The sequence below is a fragment of the Electrona antarctica genome (genome assembly GCF_951216825.1).
Source record: "Electrona antarctica genome assembly, chromosome: 16".
Classification (NCBI taxonomy): Eukaryota; Metazoa; Chordata; class Actinopteri; order Myctophiformes; family Myctophidae; genus Electrona; species Electrona antarctica.
In genome coordinates, this window is record NC_136797.1 from 36730399 (window position 1) to 36758163 (window position 27765).

The window sequence follows — 27765 nt, forward strand, 5'->3', positions numbered from 1 at the left end:
GGCCTAGGCCTATACAATTTCATGTCAATATGTCTGTTGGGAAAAAAGGTCTATTCTATTGTATGAATGAAAACATAATTCTTCAGAGGCTGACAGCCAATGACATCACAACTGTCCCTCCAGGTGTAGTTGTATCCATATGCACGTCACTCTGACGTGCAATAGACTGAAACACACATACAGTAAGATAAGGCAAGATAAGATTCATTTTTATTGAGCCCATTTCATGATTTCAAGATAGTAGCAACAGCAGTGAAGGAATATTTGGGTCAAGAGACATTTCAAAAGACACAAATAAACAAATAGTTAAATCATCTTTTCTATGGATTAAAGGGCAAAGCACAATTAACAGGCTGCTCAGGCTATATATGAATCAATATCATTGTAGTAGGCCAATGACTGGCCAATTATGTAGACCTACAGTGTAACTTGAATAATGATTGATTGAATACTTTATTAACAGTTTGCATGGACAAGCACAGGGAAGTACAGTACAATACAAGGTCTGCTAAAAGGATCTCAATAACCAGACAGTGGCCTTGTGGTTAGAGTGGTTAGAGAGGTTGGGGGTTCGATCCCCGGCCGGGACCCAATGCCTCCCTGCTTGTCACTCAGCATCAATGGGTTGCATTGGGGGTCAAATCAACTAATGATTCCCCCGCTCCAAGAGATGGGTCAAATGCGGAGAACAAATTTCACTGTGGTAACGTGTGACTAATCGTATGACTTTTACTTTGAGCTGGCTCGGAGCTGGCTCATTCAATCTAGGCGAGTTAAAGGGTAAATTTAGCCCAGGTCTGATGGGCTGATGTACCATGCATGTTCATTTTCTGCAATATTTCAAAGCATACATTTATTACGCACGTTTTTGTTTATTATTTATTTACATTTTGGGGAAAATAGCCAATTTAAAATGGCCGATTGACCAACAGTCATAGTGGTGGTGGTGGTGGGGGGGCGGGGTAGGCTTTTAAAAAGGCCCTTAAAGTGTCACTTTACTGTCATCTGGAGACCCCCCCCCAAATCATGTGGGAGTCCCCCTTGGTGGTCCCGACCCATTCTATGGGCCTCCATGGGAGGCTCATAGAACTATTAATGCTTGTTTTTGGTGCTTTTTTGTTTTTTGGAGTGTTTGACTGTACTCTGTTGCTGCTTACATTTCTGTCTAATAAACTATTCAATCAATCAAAAAAAATGTATTTTCTGTTTACTAAAGAGCCTACACACTAGTCTATAGCAATGATTACATGGGGAATATAGGGCTATTTAACATTTATATTAACAAAATAATATCACTCACAGAATACAACCTTTAACCCTTTAAAACCGGGAAAGCATCTGTCCTTTTACATTTAACGTTGGCTATTCAAAAATAGCATATATATACACACAACTTCACAGCCCGGCACAGCTTGTACATCTGCTATTTTTTAGTTTTGTAAGTTTTGCAAGTGTGAGAACTACTGATTTATTTGTAGAATTGGTCTCAGGTCTTAATGGGCTATGAGTTAAAGGTGAAATGTTTAGGGGTTAAGGCCAATAAATGCATTGAATGCTTCAAAATAATCCATCCGAGACCATTTTCCGGATGGCCTGCCTGGAAGAAAAACTTCTAAGAGACAAATTTCCATTCATACTGCCTCCAAACTGTTCTGTGTTCTCAACGCCAAACCCCACCCAGTTATTAATCTGATCAATGAATCGCAGCTGTAGCATCTTGCTCCGTCATCTACAGCCACTGAATCCTAGCCAGCAGAATAGATTTAATACCTGGATGTGGTTTCGACATGCTGTGGGCAATCCATCATGGAGTTCTGAATGACGTCAATTTGTAGTTATAACCTGTCCGAAGGATGGAGACCAGACCAGAATAGAATAGACCAGGATGAGAGCTAACAGAGCGGTCAGCAGGAAGTCATCAAAGCCCCTGATCAGCTGCTGCGACACCGACAGGCCGCCTGTGGGGTTACAGGGATGTTGAGCGGTTTGCAGGGAGCTGGCCGGAAGTACCCTCTGCAGGGGTGGGATCTGCAGGAGTGGGATCTGCAGGGGTGGGCTCTGCAGGAGTGGGATCTGCAGGGGTGGGATCTGCAGGTGTGGGATCTGCAGGAGTGGGATCTGCAGGGGTGGGATCTGCAGGTGTGGGAGCTGCAGGAGTGGGAGCTGCAGGGGTGGGAGCTGCAGGGGTGGGCTCTGCAGGGGTGCACTCTGCAGCTGCAAGAGTGGGATATGCAGGGGTGGGATATGCAGGGGTGGGCTCTGAGCTCTATCCGGGTGCCGGATAGAGCTCTTCCAGGAGTCAGGCTTGTCGTGATGGCGGAAGTAGGAGAACCACTGGTAAATGGAGGAAACCGCGATGTTGCTCTTCCCGCTGGCTTGCATGTCTGTCTGGGATCCTCTGCCATTGGCACCAGAGATGGAGACGTCACAGGGCAGTGGCCTGACCAGCCACTGCAGGCTGGTCAGGTCATCCATGTTGTCCAGTTCCTTGGCCCAGGTGGAGGTCGTCATCCCCTTGGACCACGGGACTGCACGACACAGCATGGCTCTACTTTGAAAATGTGTGTGTGTGTGTTACCAGTACTGGTTTATTGGTGTCCTCTCTTGGCTTGTCCTCCTTATTGTCTTCCCTGCTTCCTGCTGGAGAGATAAAGAAAGAGAGATTAACACATAAAATAGGGCTAAAGTAGTTGATTGTTGTTTTGTACTGTTATAATTTAAATCTGCAAAGCAACTAGTAACTAAGGCTGTCAAATATAATTGCAGTGGAGAACTCGCTAAAGCTCTGGACCAGGTCTAAGGGGTCCCTCAAATGATCTGCAGTACAGTCAGTACAGTGGGGCAACCAAATCTACCATAAAACTGGTCTGATTGGTGACCAAGGTGCAGATATAAAAACACACAGCGAGACAACTGCCTACAAGCAGGAGGGGAAACAAATGTCATTCTATGAAAATAATAATAATAATAATAATAATTATTATTATAATGTTTTAATCATCAATGTGGTGCTTGAAATGGAGAGGTTATTTTTAAACCAATGCTCCTACTCCGGAACACTTTGAAAATCAACAAAATATCAATGCAAAGCTTAACGGTTCTATTTGACAAGCGAGTAGCGACAGCACAGGACGACTTGAGTGATTTCATCTTTCATGTGCTCGTAGACAACATGTTGTGGGCATATGTATTTGACAAGCGACAGAACGATAGTTGAGTGATTTCCAACGACAACATGCTGTGGGCATATCACCAAAACTCAGCCAACATCGCCATAATTGACAAGCGACAGGGTGACAGCTGAGTGATTTCCAACTACACACCATTATTTTTCAAATGTAAACTATAGGCCATACGGTACTTTCAGACAGCCGTCGATTAACGTTGTCCTCTGGATCAACGACAGGTTTGATCCAGGTCTGCTCATGAGGGGCCGAGCCGCGCAACAACGCAAGCTAACATGGAATCTACTAGGCTTTAGTCTAAAAACGAAACGGTCTAAATGATCCACAATGAGTTTTGATTGATTGATTGAAGAATTTATTAACAGTTTGCAGAATTACAGTACATTTCAAGCACAAACTCAATACAAAGGCTGTTAACTGTGAGTGGACGACCCAATTAAGCATTACACTTGTTTCCAATAGGGTCCACCATGTTCAAATCATCAAAACATTTAGAGACGTACAAATAGACACTTCTATAGACAGAACAGGAATTCATCATAAAGGAGGTAAAAAGGGAAAAGAAATATATACAGTGAGGGGAAAAGGGGGGGGGGGGGGGGGGGATTCAGATTTTACGGGGGCCAGTTTCGAATTGCAGCCATCCGTAGGTGCCCTTTGAGAGCGGTTTTGAAGGAGTCAAGGGATTCGCATGTCTTAATGACAGTTGGTAGGGCGTTCCACATTTTGGTGGCATAGGAGCGAAAATAATTTAGTCCCTTGTTTGTGCCGAATCTGGGTTGTACATGGTTCGTTGCACTCCCTCTGGTGTTGTGGGTGTGGACTTCGTTAACATTAAGGAAGTATCTAGACAGGTACATGGGTATCTTGGTGGTGTATCGAATCTTGTGGACCAGACCCATTGCAAGATGCTGTACTCTGTCGTCGACCCTAAGCCATTCCAGCCTGTCGAAGTGGGCAGGGGTGAGGTGGGTTCGGGGGGCTAGATCAAGTAGGAGCCTGACCAGTTTGTTTTGGGAAGTCTGGAGCCTGGTTTTAAGGGCCTTTGAGGTGCTGTGGTACCAGGAGGTGCATGCATAGTCAAAGAAACCCTGTACAAGGGCTCCTGTTAAGGTCTTCAAGGTGTTTTTGTTGACCAGTGAGGAGATCCTGTAGAGGAATCTTGTTCTATGGTTGACTTTTTTGATTACGTTGGTGGCCATTTTATCACCGGAAAGATTAGCCTCCAGGATGGAACCTAGGTAGGTAATTTCATCTTTACGTGTGATAACATTGTCACCCACTCTAACCAAGAAGCCATTTGCCTTGCTGAGATTACTAATAGAGCCAAAGAGAATGGATTCAGTTTTTCCCAGGTGTAAAGATAGTTTGTTATCAGCGAGCCAGGTGCAGATTCTACCGAGTTCAGAGCTGAGGGCATTTTCAACCTGCAGTTTGTCCCTGTCCGAGACCAGCAGTGCTGAGTCATCTGCGAACAGGAACAAGTTGCAGTCACAAGGGGACAAGTAACGGTAGAGAACAAAGGAATCACCGTCGACACAGCAACACCAATGTCGACCAGCCAGGCGACGACCAACAACAACAACACCGCTGGCATCCTTCCTCACCACCAGCCAACCTGCACACCCATGCTGAATATACACGCTGACGTCCCGGTTGTGGATACTATATTCGCAAGAGCCGAGCGCGTCCCAGGCAACAGCAGGATACGGAGGAGTGATCTAACATCGGCGGCAGTCGAGGCACAAGACACGGACAACACCACCATCTACAGGCGTGAAGAGTCTCCACATCCAACCACGGGGGACAACGCGGCTGGAGACGGTCCCAATCGGCCACACCGTGATACTTTACCTGCTATTTCTCCAGTCGTCACCATGGCTCAATCAACCCCACCAGAGCCCTCAACAAACCTGGACGAGGGACCCCATCCCCCACTCCCGCCACCCCACGACGACCCTCACGCACCCCCCACCCTCCCCCCACGGCAACCCGCGGCTTCTACAGACAACAATGGCCCTCCGCTCCCCTACTTCACCACGTTTCTCTGAAACTAAACTTGATGAGTCAACCAAAGACCCAGAAGTTGAAATAGAGAACTATTCTTTGATCAGAAACGACAGAAACAGGCATGGTGGTGGCGTGTGTATGTATATTCACAAAGACACTGAATATGTTACTCGTACTGACTTACAGCATGATGAAATTTAAACTGTGTGGGTTGAATTAATTTTCAAAAAGGCTAAATCGGTATTAGTGGGCACCGTCTACAGACCGCCTGACCAACATGGGTTCTATGATATACTTGAGGGGTGCTTAGGTTCAGTTAGCTTCTTCATGTAAATTAAATCACTTCACACTACAATCAAACATTTTGCAATCGACAAACCGTTAAGATCAGATCAATCAACTTACCTCAGTCAAACTGGTCAACGACGAACGTTGACTTCCAAAAAGAGAAAGAAAACGTCGATAAACAAGAAGCAGTTGAAGATGAAAGGGCACAAATGAAGAGAAAGGACAAAAACGATTCCGTTAGGATGAAAACAAACAAGTGCCTCTGTGTTGTTGTGCTTAGTGTTAACGGGTTCGCTCGGAGCTGATGCGAGATGCGTCTGAGCCAAAGAATGTCTGGAGAGCATCTAACGTCTTCACTGCTGGACCTCAGCGTTCACCTGCTCCTTGAGAACCTCCTGCAACGCGATTGGCCCGCTGCTTATGCTCCTCGCCTTCTGATTGGTCCCGGCTCTGAAAACGCTGTGATCACGCTCTGTCTGGTCACGCGAGACTACTGAACGACCAACCAGCAGAGCTCCTTCCGCCTGGCCCCATACCTCAGAGAAGAACCCAGAGTCGAGAACCTAACTACTAAACTACCGTAAACTAGCTGTTCCGTGCACGAATGAACAAGGTAGCTATGTTGTTGATTTATTATAAAAAGATGCTGCTAACTTCTTATAGTTATCATGGTTGTTTATTAACTGTTTGTCTTTTCATTCAGTCACATATGTCTTCCTTCAGTAAACCGAGTGAAGCTGTTTGTTTACTCTTGAGTCTTATTTACTAACTGTAGTACTGTGTAATGTACTGTAAAGTGTACTGTTTTGCCAGGAACTACTTTATGTGCTAGAAGTTACTGCACGGTTCTATTAGTGATGTGATTCTCTGCTGTGGGGGAAGGAGTTCCCCAGCCATTATCTCTTACTTAAGAATAAGCCAAATAGCACCCACTGAGATTAAGGCTGAAGATCCCCTCCCCCTGCCTGGTCATTTTGTCACGTAGGCACACACCTTTACGGTGTTCACAGAACAGGTATTCAAATGCTAATACGGTGGCTTTGTTCCAGTGACCGCACGGTTCATTCACACTCCGTCTCCTGCAGCAACACAACACTAACACAGTCAGCGGCGAGGCTGCTGTCTGTGTAGTGTACCGTCGGCCCGTCTGTAAAGAGCCATGAGTCGGGAGGGGAGGGGAGGGCAGCAACACCGCCGGCCAATCTCCACACTGACTTGAGACTTGACAAACAGAGCCATCTCAGGCAAAATATCCCAAAACAATGTCCGGGGAAAATGAAATGAAATCTATATTTACCCAGGGTATCTGGGCTAAGCTCAAGAACTTGTTTCCAGCCAGGCCCTGCTCATAGAACACATTTCATCGTAGTGGTTCAATGCCTTGTTCAAGGGCACTTCAGCGGTGGTAATTTTAACGTGTCGGACAGCTGATTCGAACTAGGAACCTTCTGGTATCAAGACCGCGCCGCTATCCGCTCGGCCACCGCTGCCTTCTGGAACAGAACTGTTCCTTTTCCTCAGACTACTTTTACTTTAATTAAAAGGTAAGATGCAGTGGCTGTAATTGGGTCACCCACTGCCGTTATAGGAACCTGCCGCCCCTGATGCTATATATTGAAACAATTTGTTTTTTTATGTCCTTGAACTAAAGTAGGCCTACATCAAACTGTCCAGTGTCCAGTCTGGGACCTCTGAGAGGTCAAAAAGTGGGCTAAAGATTCATTTAGGATGTATTGTGCACCCATCCATGTTAAAAGGTTGACATTGTTGTTAAGTTGGTTGCTACAGGTCTAGTGGATTGGGTTTGAATCGTAGCAGCAGCTTTGGAGGACCAAACAGCCTGTTTGGAGGACTTGGGAGTGTCTGCGAAAAAGAAGGACCCCATACCTCTGCATGGCAAATCCCATGTACAGCAGTGCATCAGGAAGTTATGTGAGGCCATAGTAACTCTGATATCTTTCTTTCTTTTTTTCCCACTTAACCCATTAAGACTTGAGGCCAATGCTACAAATGTGATGTATTCTAAATCCTAACAGTTTTCTGAAAAACATGTGTTTCTATAATCAGTGGTTCTCAAACGTTTTCATGTCCATCACCCCCAAAATGATGTGGCCGCGGACTCTCATATCAATCAAATCATATCAAAATAGTTTGTTCCAGGGACCTCCAGAAAAAGAAGATTTGATCAAATGTTCAAATGACAGATGCTTTCCCGGTCTTAATGGGTAAAGTAAAAGAAGCAAAACTGCAATATACAAATACCATCTCAATTACCCCATTTAGACCTGTTGTAACCTATGCACAAAACTAGATGGTACAAAACTCAAGGGCGTTACTGTGTAAGCAGTAGTGTAGTGGTGTTTCGTCTGCTAACTTGGCTTGATTCAAACTCTCTATAATACCCACTGATGCACCTTGAGATTAGTTTAGTCTGCAGGCGAAAGAATACTATAGTGTCCACTCCAGAACAACTTGAATTTTAGTCTGCATGCATTCACTGATCCCAATATGCAAGTACAAACAGCTTATTCTAGCATTGTTCTGGTACTGGTATATATTAAAAAAAACATATGTCCACCCAGGTACATGCATTTTCCAATGAACCAGGCCTACATATGCCCTGGAGAGGTGCCCACAAATGATAATCTAATAAACCATCAAAAGGCACCTTTCTCCTGAAACAATGCAACAGTGGTGCTGTATAACAATGTTAATGGTTTTGTTCATCACAGGTTTGGCCAGTATTCATCTAAAGTTGATCCCAGCATCAGCAGAGAATGCCTGTGGACATGATTTTGACATACAGTACAGACCACATCCATGGATCAACCTGGTGCTATGGTCCAGTATATAGCACAGATACAGGTATGTAATCTATGGGTCAACCTGGTGCTATGGTCCAGTATATAGCACAGATACAGGTATGTAATCTATGGCTCTGAATCCATACTTTTATAAATCATTTGACTATGTGAAGCGACATCGATAGGTCAGCGGACTGGGCAAACAGACACCAGTCCACTGAACTCATTGCACGCTTGTCTGGTATCAATTTACTGTGTTTAAAGAATCATATATACCTGATACATAGGGTTCCTACACAAGTATGGAAAAGTATGGAATTTAATTTCATACTTTTCCAGGTCTGGAAAACCCACAGGCCCGAAATTAGAGTCTGGAAAAAGTATGTAATTTTGAAATTCCAAATGTGTAGGAACCCTGATATCTACCTTCAACAATGTGTTGTGTGTAGGAGATGGTACGTGAGGAGCAGAAATGCACAGTAGAGATGGATTCGGGTGAAAACCACCTGAAACTCATTGAGAAGGAGTTGCTTAATGGCCGCGATGACGCTATGCAGCAACTGAACACCACACAGCAACGGTTAGTGTTTTCCCTCACTGTCTTTACTGTGAAAACATATTGTATTTAATCACCTCACCTCAGCCCTATTTAAAAAAGCTTAAACTAGATTTATTTTTGAAGACATAATGCCCAAAATACAAGGTTGAAGTGATTAACGGAAGGAAAGTTTGTGTTGGAGAGGAGATTACGTTTTCTGTGGAGCCTGTTGCGTCACATCATCACAATATTGCAGTCTTGTATTATCCTAATTAAAATTGGCTAATGGGAGGGCTGACCGACCACATATGTCTCTCACTCAGACATAACCATAAACTCTGACCCAGACATAACCATAAACAAACCCAACAATACGCCCTAGGCAGGACCACGGCCACATCACTCTGACTCAGCCATTACCATACAGGCATATATGGAGATCTGGTTGTCTAGAGCCACAGATCCGACTGCCATGCCCATATATGGTCATTTGCATATATGAGACTGACTTCAAACTCTGTGCGGATATCGGCAAGGACACAAGGGAGTGCGGTGACCGCCGTGGAGTAGTCGGGATATGTGGTTGTTCCGAATCGTCGATTCCGAATTTGTACTGATGAAAATTCATGAAATCAAGGATCTCTGATTCTCCATATATGAGCATAAAAGTAACACACGTAGACGGACAGAGATCAAATCTGACAAATCGGTGGTGCGATGTAGGTGTGAGGGCCCAAACTCTAGATGTGAGGGCAGCGTATCGGCCTGAACCTCTATTATTTCAAAGGCACAGTTGTGGTTGAGGATGTACTGATACAGTTATGCCCAATCACTCACCCATGTCTGTCTAAAATGGAGTTGGGTGTGTTTAGAATTAGAATATATGTGTACTGATACAGTTATGCACAATAATCACTCACCCATGTCTGTCTAAAATGGAGTTGGGTGTGTTTAGAATATATGTGTACTGATACAGTTATGCACAATAATCACTCACCCGTGTCTGTCTAAAATGTGTTTAGAATACTTGTGTTCCTATCTGTACCTTAGGTACCAATGTGCAGCTTGAGACCAATGAGGAGAGACGAATAGTGCGTAACAACCTGGCCACTATTTTCATCGGTGCTGCCGAACACATGTCCATTTTGGAGGTACAAAATTGTGAACTATAGATATAGCTAACTTAATGACTTGACACTCATCTGAACCTTTAGACTAGATGGGAGACACTACAGTACAGTAGATCTGTTGAATCTATCTAAACCTGACTAGAGCAGTGGTTTTCAAACATTTTCATGTCGAGGACCCCATTCCCCAAATGTATTTGGCCGTGGTAGTATAAAATGAAGTGAAATCACAAACATCTGATTGTAATGCTGTTGGTGGCATAGCACAGGGGTTCTCAACGTTTTTGGCCGGGGACCCCCGGAAATGCTTTGGCAATGTCTCGGGACCCCCGCCTCGCCCCCTCCCGACCCCCAATATAAATTGACTGCTACAATAACCTTAAACCATTTTGGGCGGGAACCCCTTTTGGTGTTTTAAGCATTGTTATAATTTAGCTATTGAAAAATAGCAGATCTACAAGCTCATAGCGCGCCACCGAGTGGCGCGCTACGAGCTTGTAGGTCTGCTATTTTTGAAAAATCGTTTTTTTTTATTAAATAATTTGGGGACCCCCCGAGGGGTCGCGACCCACGGGTTGAGAACCCCTGGCATAGCAGGAGAACAAATCAGCTGGGCAATGTAAATGAATTTGGACAGTACAAAAAAAATACATGAATTGTTGCATGATGCTAAAGGTTATCTTGAAATGCAGTTATTGTCAACAATGACATAACAACACCCAATGGAGAAGCTATAATCTGTTTACGACCCTCAGCCACCAGGGGGCAGCATCCTCAATCAATTGATAAAGGGAGAATAAACCTTCTGTTTATCCATAATGCTTGGATAAAAAAAGCTTTTGTGGTGTTGTTTTGCAGCTATAAATAGAACACAAAAAGGAGTGATTTCTATTTTTGTTTATCCCTTTCTGGAATAAAAAGCTGATATAGCAGAAGCCACAATTGTGAACAAATTACTTTTGGTATAAGTATTTTGGGTAGGCTAGAACACGATATGACTATAGAGTAAAATCGGATTGAAGTCGGTTACTCTAACTCCAAGGGTGCTCATATATAGAACAAATTGAGAGAGTACAGTTTGTAACCTAGAAATGGAACCAAATGGACACTTTGCACATTTGGTTCGATTTGTACACTGAGGGTTAACACTGGACATGTTTCTAGTAGCCTAACAATCACAACATACTGAATATGGATGAGTCCCATGCAGCAGCAGCACCGCCCCTGGCTGACATACACTCCTTTCACTTTCTCTTTTTTCTCCTCCAGATCAACATGCACGCCCAGCTGACTGTATAAAAGGTCCACTCTCACACACACACACATACCTATAGGCTATGTCCCGCAGTGCCTATCCCTATATCTCCGCACAAGTCTGAGAACATTCGGAATTATCTGCTCTGCAGTTTGCACATTTAAGGATGAGAGACATTCATTTCAAGGATTACTTTTGGGTAAGCTGTGCTGACAATCTATCTGTGTGTGGGTTCACTCGCGCCTATTAATATAAACGGCTGAGAACGGAATGAAACATTGACATTGCATGCAGACAGAAATAACGTAGCCAATGAAGACCGGTAGACCACTCTACTATGAAAGGTGCAGCTGTTTTCCTTCCGACTTTTATTCACGACATGGTGTTGTAAAAATTGCAAATGGAATTATATTTACATTGTGGTCTCAGACTATAAATTAATCTTCCTCATTTCCCATGAAAAAGTAGGGTTATTCTGGAAGAAAGTTTTATAGGCAGCTTTTTATATACACAAGCGAGGAGTAGCTATAGATCTTACTTTAAATCACATAAAATACAGATTAGGTTGGTTAGCCTAATTATGGACTGTCACCCTCAGCAAACAAATTACAGGGAAATGGCACTCCAAACATCAATTTATATCTTCTTCCAAAGAAGTTACCTGCTGTGTTGACTCAGTTCAAATTGGAAGCAGTCATTTATGTCTGTCTGAAGGGTTGTCTGGGAGAGCTACATTATACACATTTCACACAGCCCATAGCCATGTTTATAGAACCTATGAAATGTTTGTCATGCAATTTTGTCTCTTAAAATCCTTAACCTACTGTACATCCATAGTAAATGATTCTAAAATGTTTTCATGTCATGCCTGGGGGCCCCCTGGCTCCCATGGAACTCCCTCAAGGACCCCTGGGGGTCCCTGGACCCTACCTTGAGAACCAGTATTCATACAGTATGTCAGAAACGAAATGAATGAAAAATGAACAAAATCTACTATTGCATCTCCATGTTGTTGACAGAACTCTGAGCTGACCAACACAGGAGGTTATGAAACCATCATCCAATATCTCAATGAAGGCAAGAGGACATGCAAGGAGGTGGAGGACTTCATGAAAGCTAGGTAAACGAGTTTAGTTAATACTACTGATGAGGATTAGGACATTATTTTAAGAAAGAACAGAAGATGGAGTGACAGATTTGATCTTTCACAAAAAACTGGACTATGCCTTAACCCAGCGGTTCCCAAACCTTTTTGGCCATGCACCCCCTGTTACCTCCTGACCTAGCTGACGCACCCCCCACATGGAAATATAAATTGCATAAGCTATATAGGGACATACATTTCCTATTTCCTATTTCCTATTTATATGAACCTGAATATGGCTTATAGGCTATATTCTGCATATACTTGCCATATATTGGCATAATATGTTAATATATTTAAAATAAAACCATATAGCACCACCATTAGACTTTTCATGTCGCGCACCCCCTAGAACAGGGGTTCTCAACCCGTGGGTCGCGACCCCTCAGGGGGTCGCCAAATTATTTTGAAAAAAAAAAGTTTTCACGATTTTTCAAAAATAGCAGACCTACAAGCTCGTAGCGCGCCACTCGGTGGCGCGCTATGAGCTTGTAGATCTGCTATTTTTCAATAGCTAAATTATAACAATGCTTAAAACACCAAAAGGGGTTCCCGCCCAAAATGGGTTAAGGTTATTGTAGCAGTCAATTTATATTGGGAGGGGGCGGGGCGGGGGTCCCGAGACATTGCCAAAGCATTTCCGGGGGTCCCCGGCCAAAAACGTTGAGAACCCCTGCCCTAGAAGGTTCTCGCGCACCACAAGGGGTGCACGCACCACCGTTTGGGAACCACTGCCGTAACCCAACATTTAGGAAGAAGGTAGGAAGTCCGCACACCGTTCTTTAAGCTCCCAGTAGTTTATTAGGATATCAGGAATCAACATTTCGACCCCTCCGGGTCTTCATCCTGATGAAGTCCGCACGGTGTGCAGACTTCCTACCTTCTTCCTGTATGTATATATCTTTTTTCTGCACCCGTCAACATTTTTGAGATGTGCATGCTTCCCGTTTGGATGTTAACCCAACATTTCCCACTCGCTGAGTCACCCCTACACTGTCAAATCTTCAGACTTTGGATGCTGCCGGTGGCTGCAGTGTCTTCGGTTGGTCGGTGTTGCTAGGCAATTTCTAGGAGGTTTATAGGACGTTCAGGTGATAACTGGGGTCATACAAGGCCATTCCTTGGGTGTAGTACTGTAGGCAGCTGTTAGGTGTTATTTGGTGGTTTCTAGGGTGTACTACTACTAGGTGGTTATTTTGTAGTACGAGGCCAACCACCTCAAATTATTGTCTCCACCAGGCCGAAGGCATGGGGAGAGTATGTTTTGCACTCCATCAGTACAGTATGTTTTGCACTCCGTCCGTGTGTGTGTGTGTCCGTCTGTCCGTCCTTCCTTCCGTCCGTCTGTGTACAGCTAATCTCCGGCACCGTTAACCCGGTCGATGCCAAACTTTGCACACACACTCCCTGGATGCCAACGATGAACCTCTGCCCCACATTTTCCAGAACGGCCTGTTATAGCGCCACCATGAGGCAGCTTTTCACATTTTTTACCTAAAACTGCACCGATCTGCGTGAAACGTTGCATGCACACTCCCTAGAGGCCACAGACAAACCGTTGACCTACATTTTCCGCATCTGCCTTTTATAGCGCCACCAGTTGGCCGACTTTTGTAAAACACATTTTTTGATATTACTCCTCCAGATTCTGTCCAAAAATCTCACAAATCGTTACACAGTATCTCTATGGTCATGTGCTCAAGTCGGATCTGTCCGATATTTCATATTCCATCCTAATTGGCTATAATTGGCTTTCACAGTTTGCAAGATTGCCCCGTTTTGAACAAAAGCCTCAAATCATGAACGCAGCATGCAATTTACGTGAAATCTTTCACACATTTTCTTACTAGGCTGAGGAATATATCCCACCCTTTTCACATTGGCCTGTTATAGCGCCACCAACAGGTTGATTTTTGCAAAACACATTTTTGGAACAAAATGCCTCAAAAACATGTATATATTAATCCTAAAAAAATTGCCAAACATCTCACACAGTCCTATCCTCCTGGTGGGGACCTGTGCCCAGAAGGGCACTTTTTCTAGTTATAAATGTTTTGAAGCATCTTCAATGGGAACTATCTCTTTCTTAAAGTCCCCTTGGAAGAACTTCTGAGTGTTACATTCACAACCTCCCTCTGCATTCAGACTCGGTATCCAGTTAAAGATTAGAGCTTACAAAAAAACAAAACAACACTTGGTTTTGAACCAATTAATGAATTAATGAATTTGTATCTCTCACACACATTGCCAGTGGGAATGAAACGACATTGTGAAAACTATTTTACCGTACATTATTCTTTAGCCTATTATGAAGAGGTTACTGTATAGTGTATAGACCTACAGTACAGTATGTTTTACAGGTTCACTTGTCAGAGTTAAATTAACAATGAAACATTGAGGATCTTACAGTGTAAGCTACATCCAACAAGCTTCAAGCTGTTTTACAGTTTATCAGGTCGCATGTCACTGCAAAACACACCTTTCACACCTTTCAGTTGATTGATTAATTGATTGAGTAAGGGATAATATCTGCCTAGGTGGTCATTGTTGGGAGATAATTCACCGACAAGGGGTTTAACCACCGACGATAATTCACCGACACGGTGTGTGTTTACATGGCTGTCATGTTGGAAACAGCAGTAAATCAAGCAGGGCGCAGCCGTGCAGCAGGTGCTCCGAGGGTTTGATTAGGCATCGGCCTGTTATAGAGTGGAGTGGTCATTATCCAGAAATAACAGACGGCTGAATTCGGCGATTGACCAATCAGAATCAAGCATCCAACCAAGACATGTAATAAAACTGAATAACATGTAGACTATTTAAAAACATTTGCTTAGGAAAAAAAAGAACTATTCATTGATCACAAATATTAAATAAATGTAACTTATAATTATACCAAGTGAACAATCTCAAGGACTGTGTTGGATATGGTAGATTAATTAATATTTTATGATAGTAAATATTTCAAGTCACATCACTTCTCATCAATACCTGTAGAAAGTAAGGGTTCTGGTGGCTCGGCCAGCTAATGAACCTTGTGAGTCACGAGTTGAAAACCAACTTGCGTCATCATGTCTAATGTCTTGCATGTCCACCCTCGGTCTCCTTTCTCTCTGCACTCTCATGGATAAATAAAAAGCACAAGATGCAAAGTTTACTGTCTTTGATATGTTTAGTTCCTTCCTTGTTTAATAATTACCCCCAACCACACACACACACACGCACGCACGCACGCACGCACGCACGCACACGCGCACACGCACACACGCACGCACGCACGCACGCACGCACGCACGCACGCACGCACGCACGCACGCACGCACGCACGCACGCACGCACGCACGCACGCACACACACACACACACACACACACACACACACACACACACACACACACACACACAATATGGAACAGGCTTAGTTGCAGTAAAGGAAAGGCATTCTGAAGAGCAAGGATGGATAATAGATAGACATGCCGATGAGACATGTTGGCCGATATCAATATAATGAATTGCTGTTATGGCCAATAACCCATATTACTGATGTCGATATGATCTAATTCTGTATTAAAACATTATAATAAAAAAATACATGTAACAGGGTATCTGCACTGCAGGCTTAGGCAAGTCAGATTTCACTTTTATACCTTATATTTAATATTGTGAGCTTGTAGTAACAGCTCTGTTCAAGCTGTTACTTTGGGCTTGTTTATCTGTAAAGACAATCAAACCAATTAATAAATCCGTCCGATTGATTAATCGGACCGATGCCGATTAATCCAAAAACAACTAGAATCGTCCGTTACCGATGTATTTGCCGATTAATCTCCCTAGTTGTGTGACAATATAATTGATTCATTGACACATACACACAAAATAATCAATAGTTGTAGGCAATTAGTTGATGTATCATTTGAGATCAACTCTAAAATGGCCTATTGTGGACTTCTCATTTTGGATAAATGTCAAGTTAACACTGGCTAAGGTCTTGTCAGTAGCATTGTCCTGTTTTCTGTCCTGCTCTTTGGATAACCAGTACATCGACTATATAGTGCACTACATTCTGTAGCTTGGTCCAGACTAGAGTGTATCTTCTAATAGTGACATTCATCAAGCCTTTCTATTAGATCATCTCTGATCACATACTGTATGCCACTGAGGTCAAGCTGAGTTCCAGTATTGGCTGTTAGACAAAATCATCTTTTGTCTTCATATCTTAATATGATCTTTGCTTGTCATCTGCAATGAGAATCAAACTATATGCCATGCTACCTGGATGCACACGGTAATACTGTACAGACAATAATAATGTAATCATTATATGCAATGTACTGTCTATTGTGTCTCTTTGGACTGACTGTGAGACCCGGGAATTTGCATCCTTTTTAATGTCGAGGACTCTCAGTTTTATACAGTTGGAGGCCATCGATATTGTCCTTTTCTTTTTGCTGAGGTTTGCGTGATCTGCGCAAAAGGACAGTTAACCCATTTTGGGCAGGAACCCCTTTTGGTGTTTTAAACATTATGTTATAATTTAGCTATTGAAAAATAGCAGATCTACAAGCTCATAGCGCGCCACCGAGTGGCGCGCTACGAGCTTGTAGGTCTGCTATTTTTGAAAAATCGTGAAAATATTTATTTCAGAAAACTGGAGGATTTAGAAGGATTTTTTAAAATGTTGAGGTCAGGCCTAAATGGGTCAAATGATAAGGGACAATATCGGTGGCACCCAACTGTATGCATTAGGCTACAGACGCCTATTTGATATGATTTTTCTCCAGTACCCTGATCTACACTGTAACCAAACCAAATGGGCCTGTAAGGGTCAGCGTTGTTAATGGTCATATCTCAGACAGGTGCACTTGTTTTATTTCTACAGATAAAAAGTGAGTGATGAGGGAAGAAGCATAGAAGCAATTTTCGTGCCTTATTCTACAAATGGCTAGACAGAGGGTGGGGGCCGGGGCGTGGGGCAGGATGACTTTTCTTTGTCCTTTCTTTTGTCTGTCTTGTTTGTCCCGTTGGTAATTTGAAAATCCTAATACAAATATTTGAAAAGAAAGAAAGAATAAAAGTTGCACATTTCAGCTTTAAAATGTATTTCTGATTCTTTCAGGGCTTCCATTGAAGAGAAGTATGCTAAAGACCTCCTGGGTTTGTCTAAGAAGGTGTGTGGACATAATGAAATGAAGTAAGTACATTCATAGACACATTCTCAATATTATTCTTTGTACAATGAACAAAAGGTACTGAAATGAGCTGATTTAGACTAGAGCTTTCTCTAGTCTAAATCAAACAGTTCTCAAACAGTTTCATGTCAAAATCCCACAAATCGATACATATTAGACCAAGGTCTAGTGACCCCCATAAGAGAAGATTCTTTGTTGTAGATTACATTTAGTAAGAATTCTACAGCTACTGTATCAATACTGTACTGTAGGTGGAGAAAGTTAAACCTGCAGTCATTCTTATACATTCTCCCAGGGGGTAACTTCTAGTTGATGAAAGGGACCCCCGCTGGAACCCCTCAAGGACCCCTGGGGGGCCACTTTGAGAAATCAGTTCATTGGTTTTGTGTACCAAGTAATTTATTTTCATATTGTTTTTCTAGCTCACTAAAGAGATCTCTGGACATGTTCAAACTACGTAAGAGCATGACATTCTTTGATGTAAATAAAAATACAATGTTGCAGTGTAATGCAGTCAGTTTCTACTGTATATTTATAAATGCTGTTTGTAAATCTTAGAAACAGAACATGTGAGTCTATCACATCTCCAGTTGGCTCAGACCATGAGAGAAGAGGCCAAGAAATTGGAAGATTCCAGAGAAAAACAAAAAGATGCAAGAAAAAAGGTGCTTTATTGTATTATTGTCACGTGATGTTGATTATTGCGTAACTAACTACTAACTAGTGACAATATAATATGTCATAAATGCTGTTAGTCACAGTCTTGTATAATTCTGGCATTACAGATAGAACAACAGATGGAAGCTATTCACAAACAAAAGTCCTCACAGTACAAGAAGACCATGGAGGTGAGTGTTTGCTGTTTATGTGGTAGATGGGAAATCATTTTCCAATCAACAAATGCATCGATATTGACAAATAGCAAAAACAGCGGATCTACAAGCTCACACAGCATGTTGCGGGCTTGTAGATTGTGTCAAATTGTGAAAGAATTTAAACATTTTAGAGACATTTTGAATCACTTGCCAAAAATAGGGATGCCAGGTTCAAACTTCAAAGAGTTTAAGCCAGGCATGCGTTTAATGTGATGCAATTCAGTCGGGATTCGGGAGGCACTATTCCTGAATGACACGGTGGAAACCAAAAATGTTTTAAAGCGCTGCGAAATTGAATAAAGCGTTCACGTGATTCTGTTTTAAAAGCAGTGAAGACACCATTGTTGGACCATTATGTTCCTTCTCCAGCTTAGAGAGAAAGAAGGAAGTTCCATTGAGAAGCCTAGGAGTTAGAGGCATAACTGCCACAAAAAGAGGAACTATTTATTATGGATTTTTAAAAAAAGGGGAAATTGCTAATGATATCAGTGCACATTGAGAGCTTATTTGATGTAGTCGGAAAGGTCGGAAGCAATGCAAATATTTACTGTCGCCGTTACAGTACATTTAACACTGTAGGCCTGCAGGGAATCATCTGGGTCACACAGGCTCAACGGCAAAAACACTAATAAAATAAACATAAATAAAAGTTCAGGCAATGAATAATAATACTAATAAAAAAGATATATCTGATATAGTGATATTTGCATATGGGCATTATGAGTATTTTCTCTCTGTTGGTTATGGATGTTGTAGCAATTTTCAGCGATGCATCATATTACTGGGTAACTATCAGGCAGGTCTTCAAGGAACAAATGCGCACTTTGTTTTGGCTGTGTGTTATGTTGCTATGACAACTGTTGGTGAGACTCTATGAACTGGACCTGGATTTAATTGGTTGATCAACCAAACAAATATGATCTGTGCATCACCTTCCCCAACTAAGAAGACATTATTTTCAATGTATGTACTTAAACTGAACTTTTTAAAGGTTCAAGGTTCAAGTTTATTGTTACATCTTGTGTACAGGTACATAAGAGTAAAACTTATTTTTGTTTGGCTTCCTAGACAATGCAGCAGCATATAGATAGCATAACAAACAAAGGGATAGAATAAAGAGTGCAATAAAGAGCATTCAAAGAGTAAAAATAAAATAAAATAGTAACATATGTACATGTGCATGTTTTCCCTGTAGCTGTCTTTTGTGTGTGTATACCGGTACTTCTGCAGCATTTTGTTTACTGTATGCTAAATTGAAAGAACTTTTCCACAGTCAAAGAAGACATATGAAGTGAAGTGTCGAGATAAAGAAGAAGCGGACCAGAATATGAACCGTAATGCCAGCACCACCAACACCAGGCAGATAGAGAAGGTACAGTTGATCTGCAGTAACAAATAGGAACTTAGATTAAAGCAATAAGCCACGAGAGGTCTCAGGTTACCGGGTATTTTACAATGGCTGGGGGCGTAGGCAGGTCTTCTACCCTCCCAGCCATTGTAAAATACCCGGTAAGCTGGGGCCTCGAGTGCAAGTAGGCTATGTGACGGGAGAATAGCGCTTGCTGTCTTTACGGGGCCGCCTGGAGCCACACATTCACAGTCATATGAGCCGGGCGGCGCTTAGACGCCCGCACAGCATGGGTTTGCAAGGCAATCAACAAGCGCTCCCCTTCCCGAGTACAGCTACAGAGATGCGGAATCAGCTGTGAATGATATAAAGTGATTGAAGGTGTGGGTTATCGGTGAAATGTACACCGGTCACGCAACGGTAACCAGCCAATCAGAATTAAGTATCTACCCGTTTTAGAAATAGCGGTATGTTAGCCATGAAATGAAATGAAATCTATATTTACCCAGGGTATCTGGGCTAAGCTCAAGAACTTGTTTCCAGCCAGGCCCTGCTCATATAGAACACATTTCATCGTAGTGGTTCAATGCCTTGTTCAAGGGCACTTCAGCGGTGGTAATTTTAACGTGTCGGACGGCTGATTCGAACTAGGAACCTTCCGGTATCAAGACCGCGCCGCTATCCGTTCGGCCACCGCTATCACAATAACCACTTCAACTCTAAATATAATTCATTGTACGCCAAATAGGCCTACTAAAAATAGCCGATCGACAATCTCACCAGGCATCACATCGCTACTCGTTGTGAGCTTGCAAATCGTCTGTTTGCCAGTTGTCGCCATTATGTTCATTGTTGTTATTATTATGACATACCAAGAGAAGGGAAGCTAGATGCAATGCAATTATTTTGATCACCTATGGTGTGAATGCATCTTTATTCTTATTATTCAAAACCACTATGGTGACATGTATTTTCCATGTTGTTTTAGCTCCACTCAAAGGCACAGCAGGCAAAACAGAATGCAGAGGAGGCTGGTAAGCTGTCAAATCAATGGCCGGTCATATGTTGGCTATTAAAAGTACATGTGGTGAGTGTAGAATGTGACAGGAACTCTCTCAGATTTAGGTTGTAGATCAGCTGAACCCAACACTCATTACGGTTTTAGGAAGTTGAAATATGCTGGAAACATTTATAGCCAAAGTCATAGCAATTATTTGTATCATGTTGATTCTTGAGCAGCTTTCTCCAAATTAAAGGCCCTTATTACTTAAGATATGATTCCAAATATACTTTTTAATTTAATTACTAACACATAATTTACATTAGAGGATTAATACAGTCTGTCTATCAGTCTAATGTTGAATGTTTTGTTCTGAAAGAATGAAGACAGACTCCTCTGACTCCTCCCATTGTGCTCATCAGATCTCTGATCAGATACTCTTAACTCACTTGGATCGGGAGGAAAGAAAACTTGATTGGGACAGCCCTAGATGAGGGTATAACTATATGGAACCTGCTACAACATGGTTATAGTTGGGTCTAGGTGCTATTCAGCCAGCTCTTTTTGGACCAATAGCTAATGGACCAAACCACTGCAGAGTCCATGTCGGTCTATTGGGCTGGTCCAGCCATAAACGGAAAATCATGTCTCAATCATAGCACATAAAAAATGCTGGGCCAGTTAGCACCTGTGCTGTGCAAGTTGCTGTGTTATTGTATTTAATTTAAAGTGTTGTTGGGTGTGTGTGTTTACGCATCTGTCTGATTGGTAGATAGGATATACGTGCAGAATGTCACCACTCTGGGAAAAACCGCAGACGAGTGGCAGACGGAGCATGTCAAGGCGTGTGAGGTAAGACTGGAGTCATAATGCATGAAAATGCACCTCTACCTGTGAACGTGACCTGATGACTGTGTGCACGCGTGGTCTCCCTGTGAACGTGACATGATGACTGTGTGCACGCGTGGTCTCCCTGTGAACGTGACCTGATGACTGTGTGCACGCGTGGTCTCCCTGTGAACGTGACATGATGACTGTGTGTACCCGTGGTCTACCTGTGAACGTGACCTGATGACTGTGTGCACGCGTGGTCTCCCTGTGAACGTGACATGATGACTGTGTGTACGTGTGGTCTCCCTGTGAACGTGACATGATGACTGTGTGCACGTGTGGTCTCCCTGTGAACGTGACATGATGACTGTGTGTACCCGTGGTCTCCCTGTGAACGTGACATGATGACTGTGTGCACGCGTGGTCTCCCAATACAACACACCTACCTGTGAACGTGACATGATGACTGTGTGCACGCGTGGTCTCCCTGTGAACGTGACATGATGACTGTGTGCACGCGTGGTCTCCCAATACAACACACCTACCTGTGAATGTGACATGATGACTGTGTGCACGCGTGGTCTCCCAATACAACACACCTACCTGTGAATGTGACATGATGACTGTGTGCACGCGTGGTCTCCCAATACAACACACCTACCTGTGAACGTGACATGATGACTGTGCACGCGTGGTCTCCCAATACAACACACCTACCTGTGAACGTGACATGATGACTGTGTGCACGCGTGGTCTCCCAATACAACACACCTACCTGTGAACGTGACATGATGACTGTGTGCACGCGTGGTCTCCCAATACAACACACCTACCTGTGAACGTGACATGATGACTGTGCACGCGTGGTCTCCCAATACAACACACCTACCTGTGAACGTGACATGATGACTGTGTGCACGCGTGGTCTCCCTGTGAACGTGACATGATGACTGTGTGCACGTGTGGTCTCCCTGTGAACGTGACATGATGACTGTGTGCACGCGTGGTCACCCTGTGAACGTGACATGATGACTGTGTGCACGTGTGGTCTCCCTGTGAACGTGACATGATGACTGTGTGCACGTGTGGTCTCCCTGTGAACGTGACATGATGACTGTGTGCACGTGTGGTCTCCCTGTGAACGTGACATGATGACTGTGTGCACGTGTGGTCTCCCTGTGAACGTGACATGATGACTGTGTGCACGTGTGGTCTCCCTGTGAACGTGACATTATGACTGTGTGCACGCGTGGTCTCCCTGTGAACGTGACATGATGACTGTGTGCACGTGTGGTCTCCCTGTGAACGTGACATTATGACTGTGTGCACGCGTGGTCTCCCTGTGAACGTGACATGATGACTGTGTGCACGTGGTCTACCTGTGAACGTGACATGATGACTGTGCACGCGTGGTCACCCTGTGAACGTGACATGATGACTGTGTGCACGCGTGGTCACCCTGTGAACGTGACATGATGACTGTGTGCACGTGTGGTCTCCCTGTGAACGTGACATGATGACTGTGTGTACCCGTGGTCTCCCTATGAACGTGACATGATGACTGTGTGTCTCCCAATACAACAGATGTTTGAAAAGCAGGCGATGGAGAGGATCAGTTGTCTGAGGAACACGGTGTGGACTCACCTGAACCAGCTCTCCCAGCAGTGTGTGAACAGTGATGAGGTAGATCCACACACAGACCCACACTGAGCTGTCCGCTCAGTTTATTCACCTTCACAGTATACTGTCTGCTTGCACCTAACCATTTTCAGCCTGTACTGGCGTCCCCCATTTTGGGCACGTCATTATAGGTGAAAAGATTTCCTGAGATTTTCAGAAATAGCGAAAATATCGGACCTACATGATCAAAGCGATATTTTAGCTATCTAGCACATTTAGGACTAAGGTCGATTCTAAAAACACCTTCTAAACACTGACCTAAGTTTTCTGAAAATGTTCACATTCAAAAATGTTATATTGCTATATACTGCATAGCAACAAGAACCCCAAAAGGGGTTCCCGTCCAGAAGGGGTAAAACACCAAAAGAGGTTCCCGTCCTGAATGGAGAAGATAGGGCTTAAATGGTTAAAAAGAACATATTAGCGTAAGATTTATCTCTCTCTCTCTCTCTGTGTGTGTGTGTGTGTGTGTGTGTGTGTGTGTGTGTGTGTGTGTGTGTGTGTGTGTGCACAGCTCTATGAGGAGGTGAGGAGGTCACTGGAGCAGTGTGACATTCAGGAGGACATTGCACATTTTGTCAAACTTAGACAGACAGGTGACAAAATACCAGGTAAAAGCATTGATTGTTTGTTAGGATTATTATATGGCAAATGTTACGCACGCACACACACCCACAGTCCACACACACACACACACACACACACACACACACACACACACACACACACACACACACACACACACACACACACACACACACACACACACACTCACTCACTCACTCACTCACTCACTCACTCACTCACACACACACTCACACACGCACACAGCAAATGTGTCTGTTATATGTGTAGGTTTACAATGATTGTCGTCATTTCACAGCTGCAGTTGTGTACGAGAACTTCTACAGTGGGCAGAAAGTGGTTACTGTTGCCCCGCCCTCAAGGCAGCCTCCTCCAATCAGCAGGTATACTTTCCTTTAAGCCAGATTCATACTTAGTTGTGTGCTGGTGCCACGCAATGAGGATAGTGGCTCTTAACCTCGCGTCACCAGGCTTTCCACCTCGGAGGAAAGCCTGGTTGGTCTGTGTTACTAAATTGCTGTGTGATCCGGTTCGGGAGCGGATTACATCGTTACGTCATGTTGTAGTCATTGTTTTGTAGTCATCAGGCTGGAAGCCTCTATTAATCAGAACATCCTTTCCCTCAAACCGAAAGAATAATATCTTCCCCAATAAAAGCCTTGATGTGGCGTAGTGCGAGTCACGCTTTTATTGGGAAGGTATTACTCTTCCGGTTTGAGGGAAAGGAAGTTCTGGTTTAGAGGGCTACGGCCTGATGACTACAACATGACGTAAGGATATCATCCGCTCCCGACCGGATCATAAACCCGAAAAGGAATGCTGCCCAGGCTAAGTGGATCTACAAATTGACTCTACAGATCTTCTGTTTTGCCACAGAACACTGGCATAGAACTAAGTATATGTACTGCTGCTAAGTCATGATCTTTATTTTATTTATTGTTTTGTTAATTCTCAGGAGGGGACCTATTCCAGTCAACATGAACACAAACCACAGTGGTACGTTTAGCCCTTGTACATCTGATCAAGCAACCTCAAATGATCAAATTCTACGACCTTGTATGAGTGCATGAGTGGATTGACTGGATTCTGCTCATGGATCATATTTCCACAATAAAGGCTATTTCCCTCACACCATGAAAATGAAGCCCAGAGCATGGTTCTCAATAATCTGGTTAAAGTACGTAGGAGAGAGAGCGCCTGTATTCTAATGATCCAACACTGTGCATTTTGATCTTTGCTCTGATTGCAGATGATGTGATCTACTCAACAGTGCAAGATCCAGGGTACAGTTTGATCCGCTACTAACACACACACGCCACTGTAGGACATACTACAGTATGACATATTGTGATTTCCAGTCTGGTGACATTATTTGTCAGACCTGGTTTCGTGTCATGTTGCCAAACGACCAAAGACCGCCGCCTACAGATACGTCTAGGAGAATTGGGACTGCTTGCTAGAACAGTAGTGAGAACTGCCACTAACAAACATACGCAGACTGCTTTGCAAACCAATCATATCACCCACCCAATATGAAGGTCCGCCCTAAAGACTTTGGATTGGTTCTGCAATCCAGTTATTTTTTCAAAAACTCTGCAGTTGTCTCCACCCAGCTTTAGCAATGAAAGCTAGCAGATTGTTCTCAGTCTCTAGTTGAGTGAAACATTAGGAGACTGACTTGTAGGTCTAGGCCTGGCTGGCCTGATGAGAAATGCTATAGCTGTATCCTTACTGTATACCTGTAAGCACAAACACATGTTTGATTGATGTGTGGTATTATGTAACTGTGTTCTAAACAGTGTTTGTCGGAGTTGGGGTATCAAGATGCAAAAATAACCCCGCAAAAAGGGCTTCAATACTTTGTATGAAACGGACGTTCCATAAAATGTATATTTATATAATATTTATGGTCTTTATAGAAGGAATAGAGACAAACTAATAATGCTACAGGTACAGTACATGCTTCCAGACACCAGGTCACTATCTGCAGATGAATTAAGCTGTTCATATCTTAATTTCTATTGCAAGTATTTGTTACATGCACAGCAATCTATTTATTTTCTCTGGATCTTTCCTTTTTTTTAACGGTAGCCCATGGATGATGTGACTTCTGCCTTTTCAGTTTCTCTCTGGTTATGTGAGAGCTGATCTTGTGATCATATTTACTCACTCACATATTGCATAATAGTTTGCAACAAAATGATTGCAAAATTGAAACATACCCTAAAACATGTGAAACTTAACTTGGGGATTGTCAGTTCACTTAGTTAAAATCCTCTGTTAATTTACCCATTTGTAACTCGGAGGGTAAATGTTGATTAGATTTGTACACCCTTGAGTTAAATTAACACTTTAACTTTGTGGAAGAATATATAAAATATATTTACAATCATGCCTACAACAACTTTGCACTTAATTAGCCTGGCTAATAAGCCAGACCGAATCAGCCGTTGGCAAAAATAAAGGCTAGCACTTAATGCCCACATTTTATTTGTGTGTTCCTGTTTTTTGGTATTCTAACGTGTTTTTTGAGCTACACACACACTGTCACATGTGACATGCCTTTCAAAATGTACTTGAGTAAAAGTATGTACTTTAAAGTACCAAAAGTAAAAGTACTCATTGTGCAGATCTGCGACGGTTTGTGAGCTTGTAGATTGTCTATTTTCAAATGGCCGAAATGTATATAGGGCTGAAGTGGTTAATATGGTGGTTATGTTTTGTAATAATAATACAATACAAAGGTAACTACAGTTTTCAAATGTACGTGGAGTCAAATTACAATATTTGGATCCGAGATGTAGTGGAATAGAAGTAAAAGTATTGGACATTGGAAATACTCAAGTAAAGTACAAATAACCTCAAAATTGTACTTTGAATACAGTACTTAAGTAAATGTACTTTGTTACTTTCCACCAGTGCATATGACTCGGGTGTAATAGTTAGCCACAAGAAGGAAATAAGAACAAGGGCCAGATAATGGCATGACGGAGGCTCTGTCTCTCTGAGCGAGGGATTAATGATTTATCCCAGGGGTTCTCAACCCGTGGGTCGCGACCCCTCGGGGGGTCGCCAAATTATTTTAGGGGGTCCCCAAATTATTTTCAAAAAAAGAAAAAGATTTTTTTTTTTAATTTTTTTTCACGATTTTTCAAAAATAGCAGACCTACAAGTTCATAGCGCGCCACTCGGTGGCGCGCTATGAGCTTGTAGATCTGCTATTTTTCAATAGCTAAATTATAACAATGCTTAAAACATCAAAAGGGGTTCCCGCCCAAAATGGTTTAAGGTTATTGTAGCAGTCAATTTATATTGGGGGTCGGGAGGGGGCGGGGCGGGGGTCCCGAGACATTGCCAAAGCATTTCCGGGGGTCCCCGGCCAAAAACGTTGAGAACCCCTGATTTATCCTGCTGTTATCCTGCATCCATTAGCTCGTAGCACAACAGATGTACACATACAGCTCTAATTTCATCCCAGTCACCCGTTTGCCACCAACATGACTGCGACGGAGTACTATGATTAGGAATACATTTATAGAATGGATATCTCCATTAATAGCAACGCTATGCCCCTGTGTCATACATGGAAGAGGAAGTAATAATCAGACTGTTAGTATGTCTAACGAACATGTATGTACCCTGAGATATACTTCACTGACGGGGGTCCAGCGGAAGTCTATGCTTCGCCCATCCTTTTCTACTGTACACCAAATCTCTGAGCTGAAAACAGCTGATATTACAAGCCGTTGCGAGGTTGTAGATCCGCTGTTTTCACTTAATGTTCACCTACTTTGAAATGCCCAGAATAGGGATGTTATGCTTAAGAGGTTAAAGCAGAAAATATTCCTAACATCAGTATGTGATTTACACTTTCACCATGGTGTCCCGGTGTCATTATGCATGTCAT

The 27765-nt window shown here is 43.0% G+C and overlaps 2 protein-coding genes across 5 annotated transcripts; one reads left to right on the top strand and one right to left on the bottom strand.

Annotated features, from left to right (window-relative positions):
• Positions 1-223: 223 nt before the first annotated feature.
• Positions 224-5849, bottom strand: LOC306939311 (uncharacterized protein). The gene is made up of 2 exons (XM_079523901.1): positions 5601-5849; positions 224-2640 (listed from the first exon to the last, which is right to left on the bottom strand). The coding sequence occupies exon 2, from the start codon at positions 2542-2544 to the stop codon at positions 1825-1827; it is 720 nt and encodes a 239-aa protein (XP_079380027.1). The 5' UTR covers positions 2545-2640; positions 5601-5849; the 3' UTR covers positions 224-1824.
• Positions 5850-11280: 5431 nt separating this feature from the next.
• pstpip2 (proline-serine-threonine phosphatase interacting protein 2) lies at positions 11281-25804 on the top strand. Of its 4 annotated transcripts, none has more exons than XM_079523648.1 (14): positions 11281-11406; positions 12227-12327; positions 17467-17541; positions 17962-17996; positions 18098-18204; positions 18325-18387; positions 19688-19786; positions 20751-20796; positions 21535-21614; positions 23178-23276; positions 23788-23884; positions 24157-24241; positions 24814-24854; positions 25108-25804. In XM_079523648.1, the coding sequence occupies exons 1-14, from the start codon at positions 11374-11376 to the stop codon at positions 25161-25163; spliced, it is 1017 nt and encodes a 338-aa protein (XP_079379774.1). In that variant the 5' UTR covers positions 11281-11373; the 3' UTR covers positions 25164-25804. The 4 variants fall into 4 exon arrangements, with proteins under 4 accessions (XP_079379774.1, XP_079379775.1, XP_079379773.1 ...); XM_079523649.1 differs by having other exon boundaries at positions 24814-24851; XM_079523647.1 differs by lacking the exon at positions 25108-25804 and having other exon boundaries at positions 24814-24979.
• Positions 25805-27765: the final 1961 nt, after the last annotated feature.

Bases quoted from the DNA above. Each gene is read 5' to 3' on its own strand.
- LOC306939311 (XM_079523901.1), bottom strand. From the start codon at position 2,544: ATGCTGTGTCGTGCAGTCCCGTGGTCCAAGGGGATGACGACCTCCACC.
- pstpip2 (XM_079523647.1), top strand. From the start codon at position 11,374: ATGAGAGACATTCATTTCAAGGATTACTTTTGG. The intron at 18,388-19,687 runs GTGAGTGTTTGC...ACTTTTCCACAG, and splicing joins AGTACAAGAAGACCATGGAG to TCAAAGAAGACATATGAAGT. The intron at 23,277-23,787 runs GTAGATCCACAC...GTGTGTGCACAG, and splicing joins AGTGTGTGAACAGTGATGAG to CTCTATGAGGAGGTGAGGAG.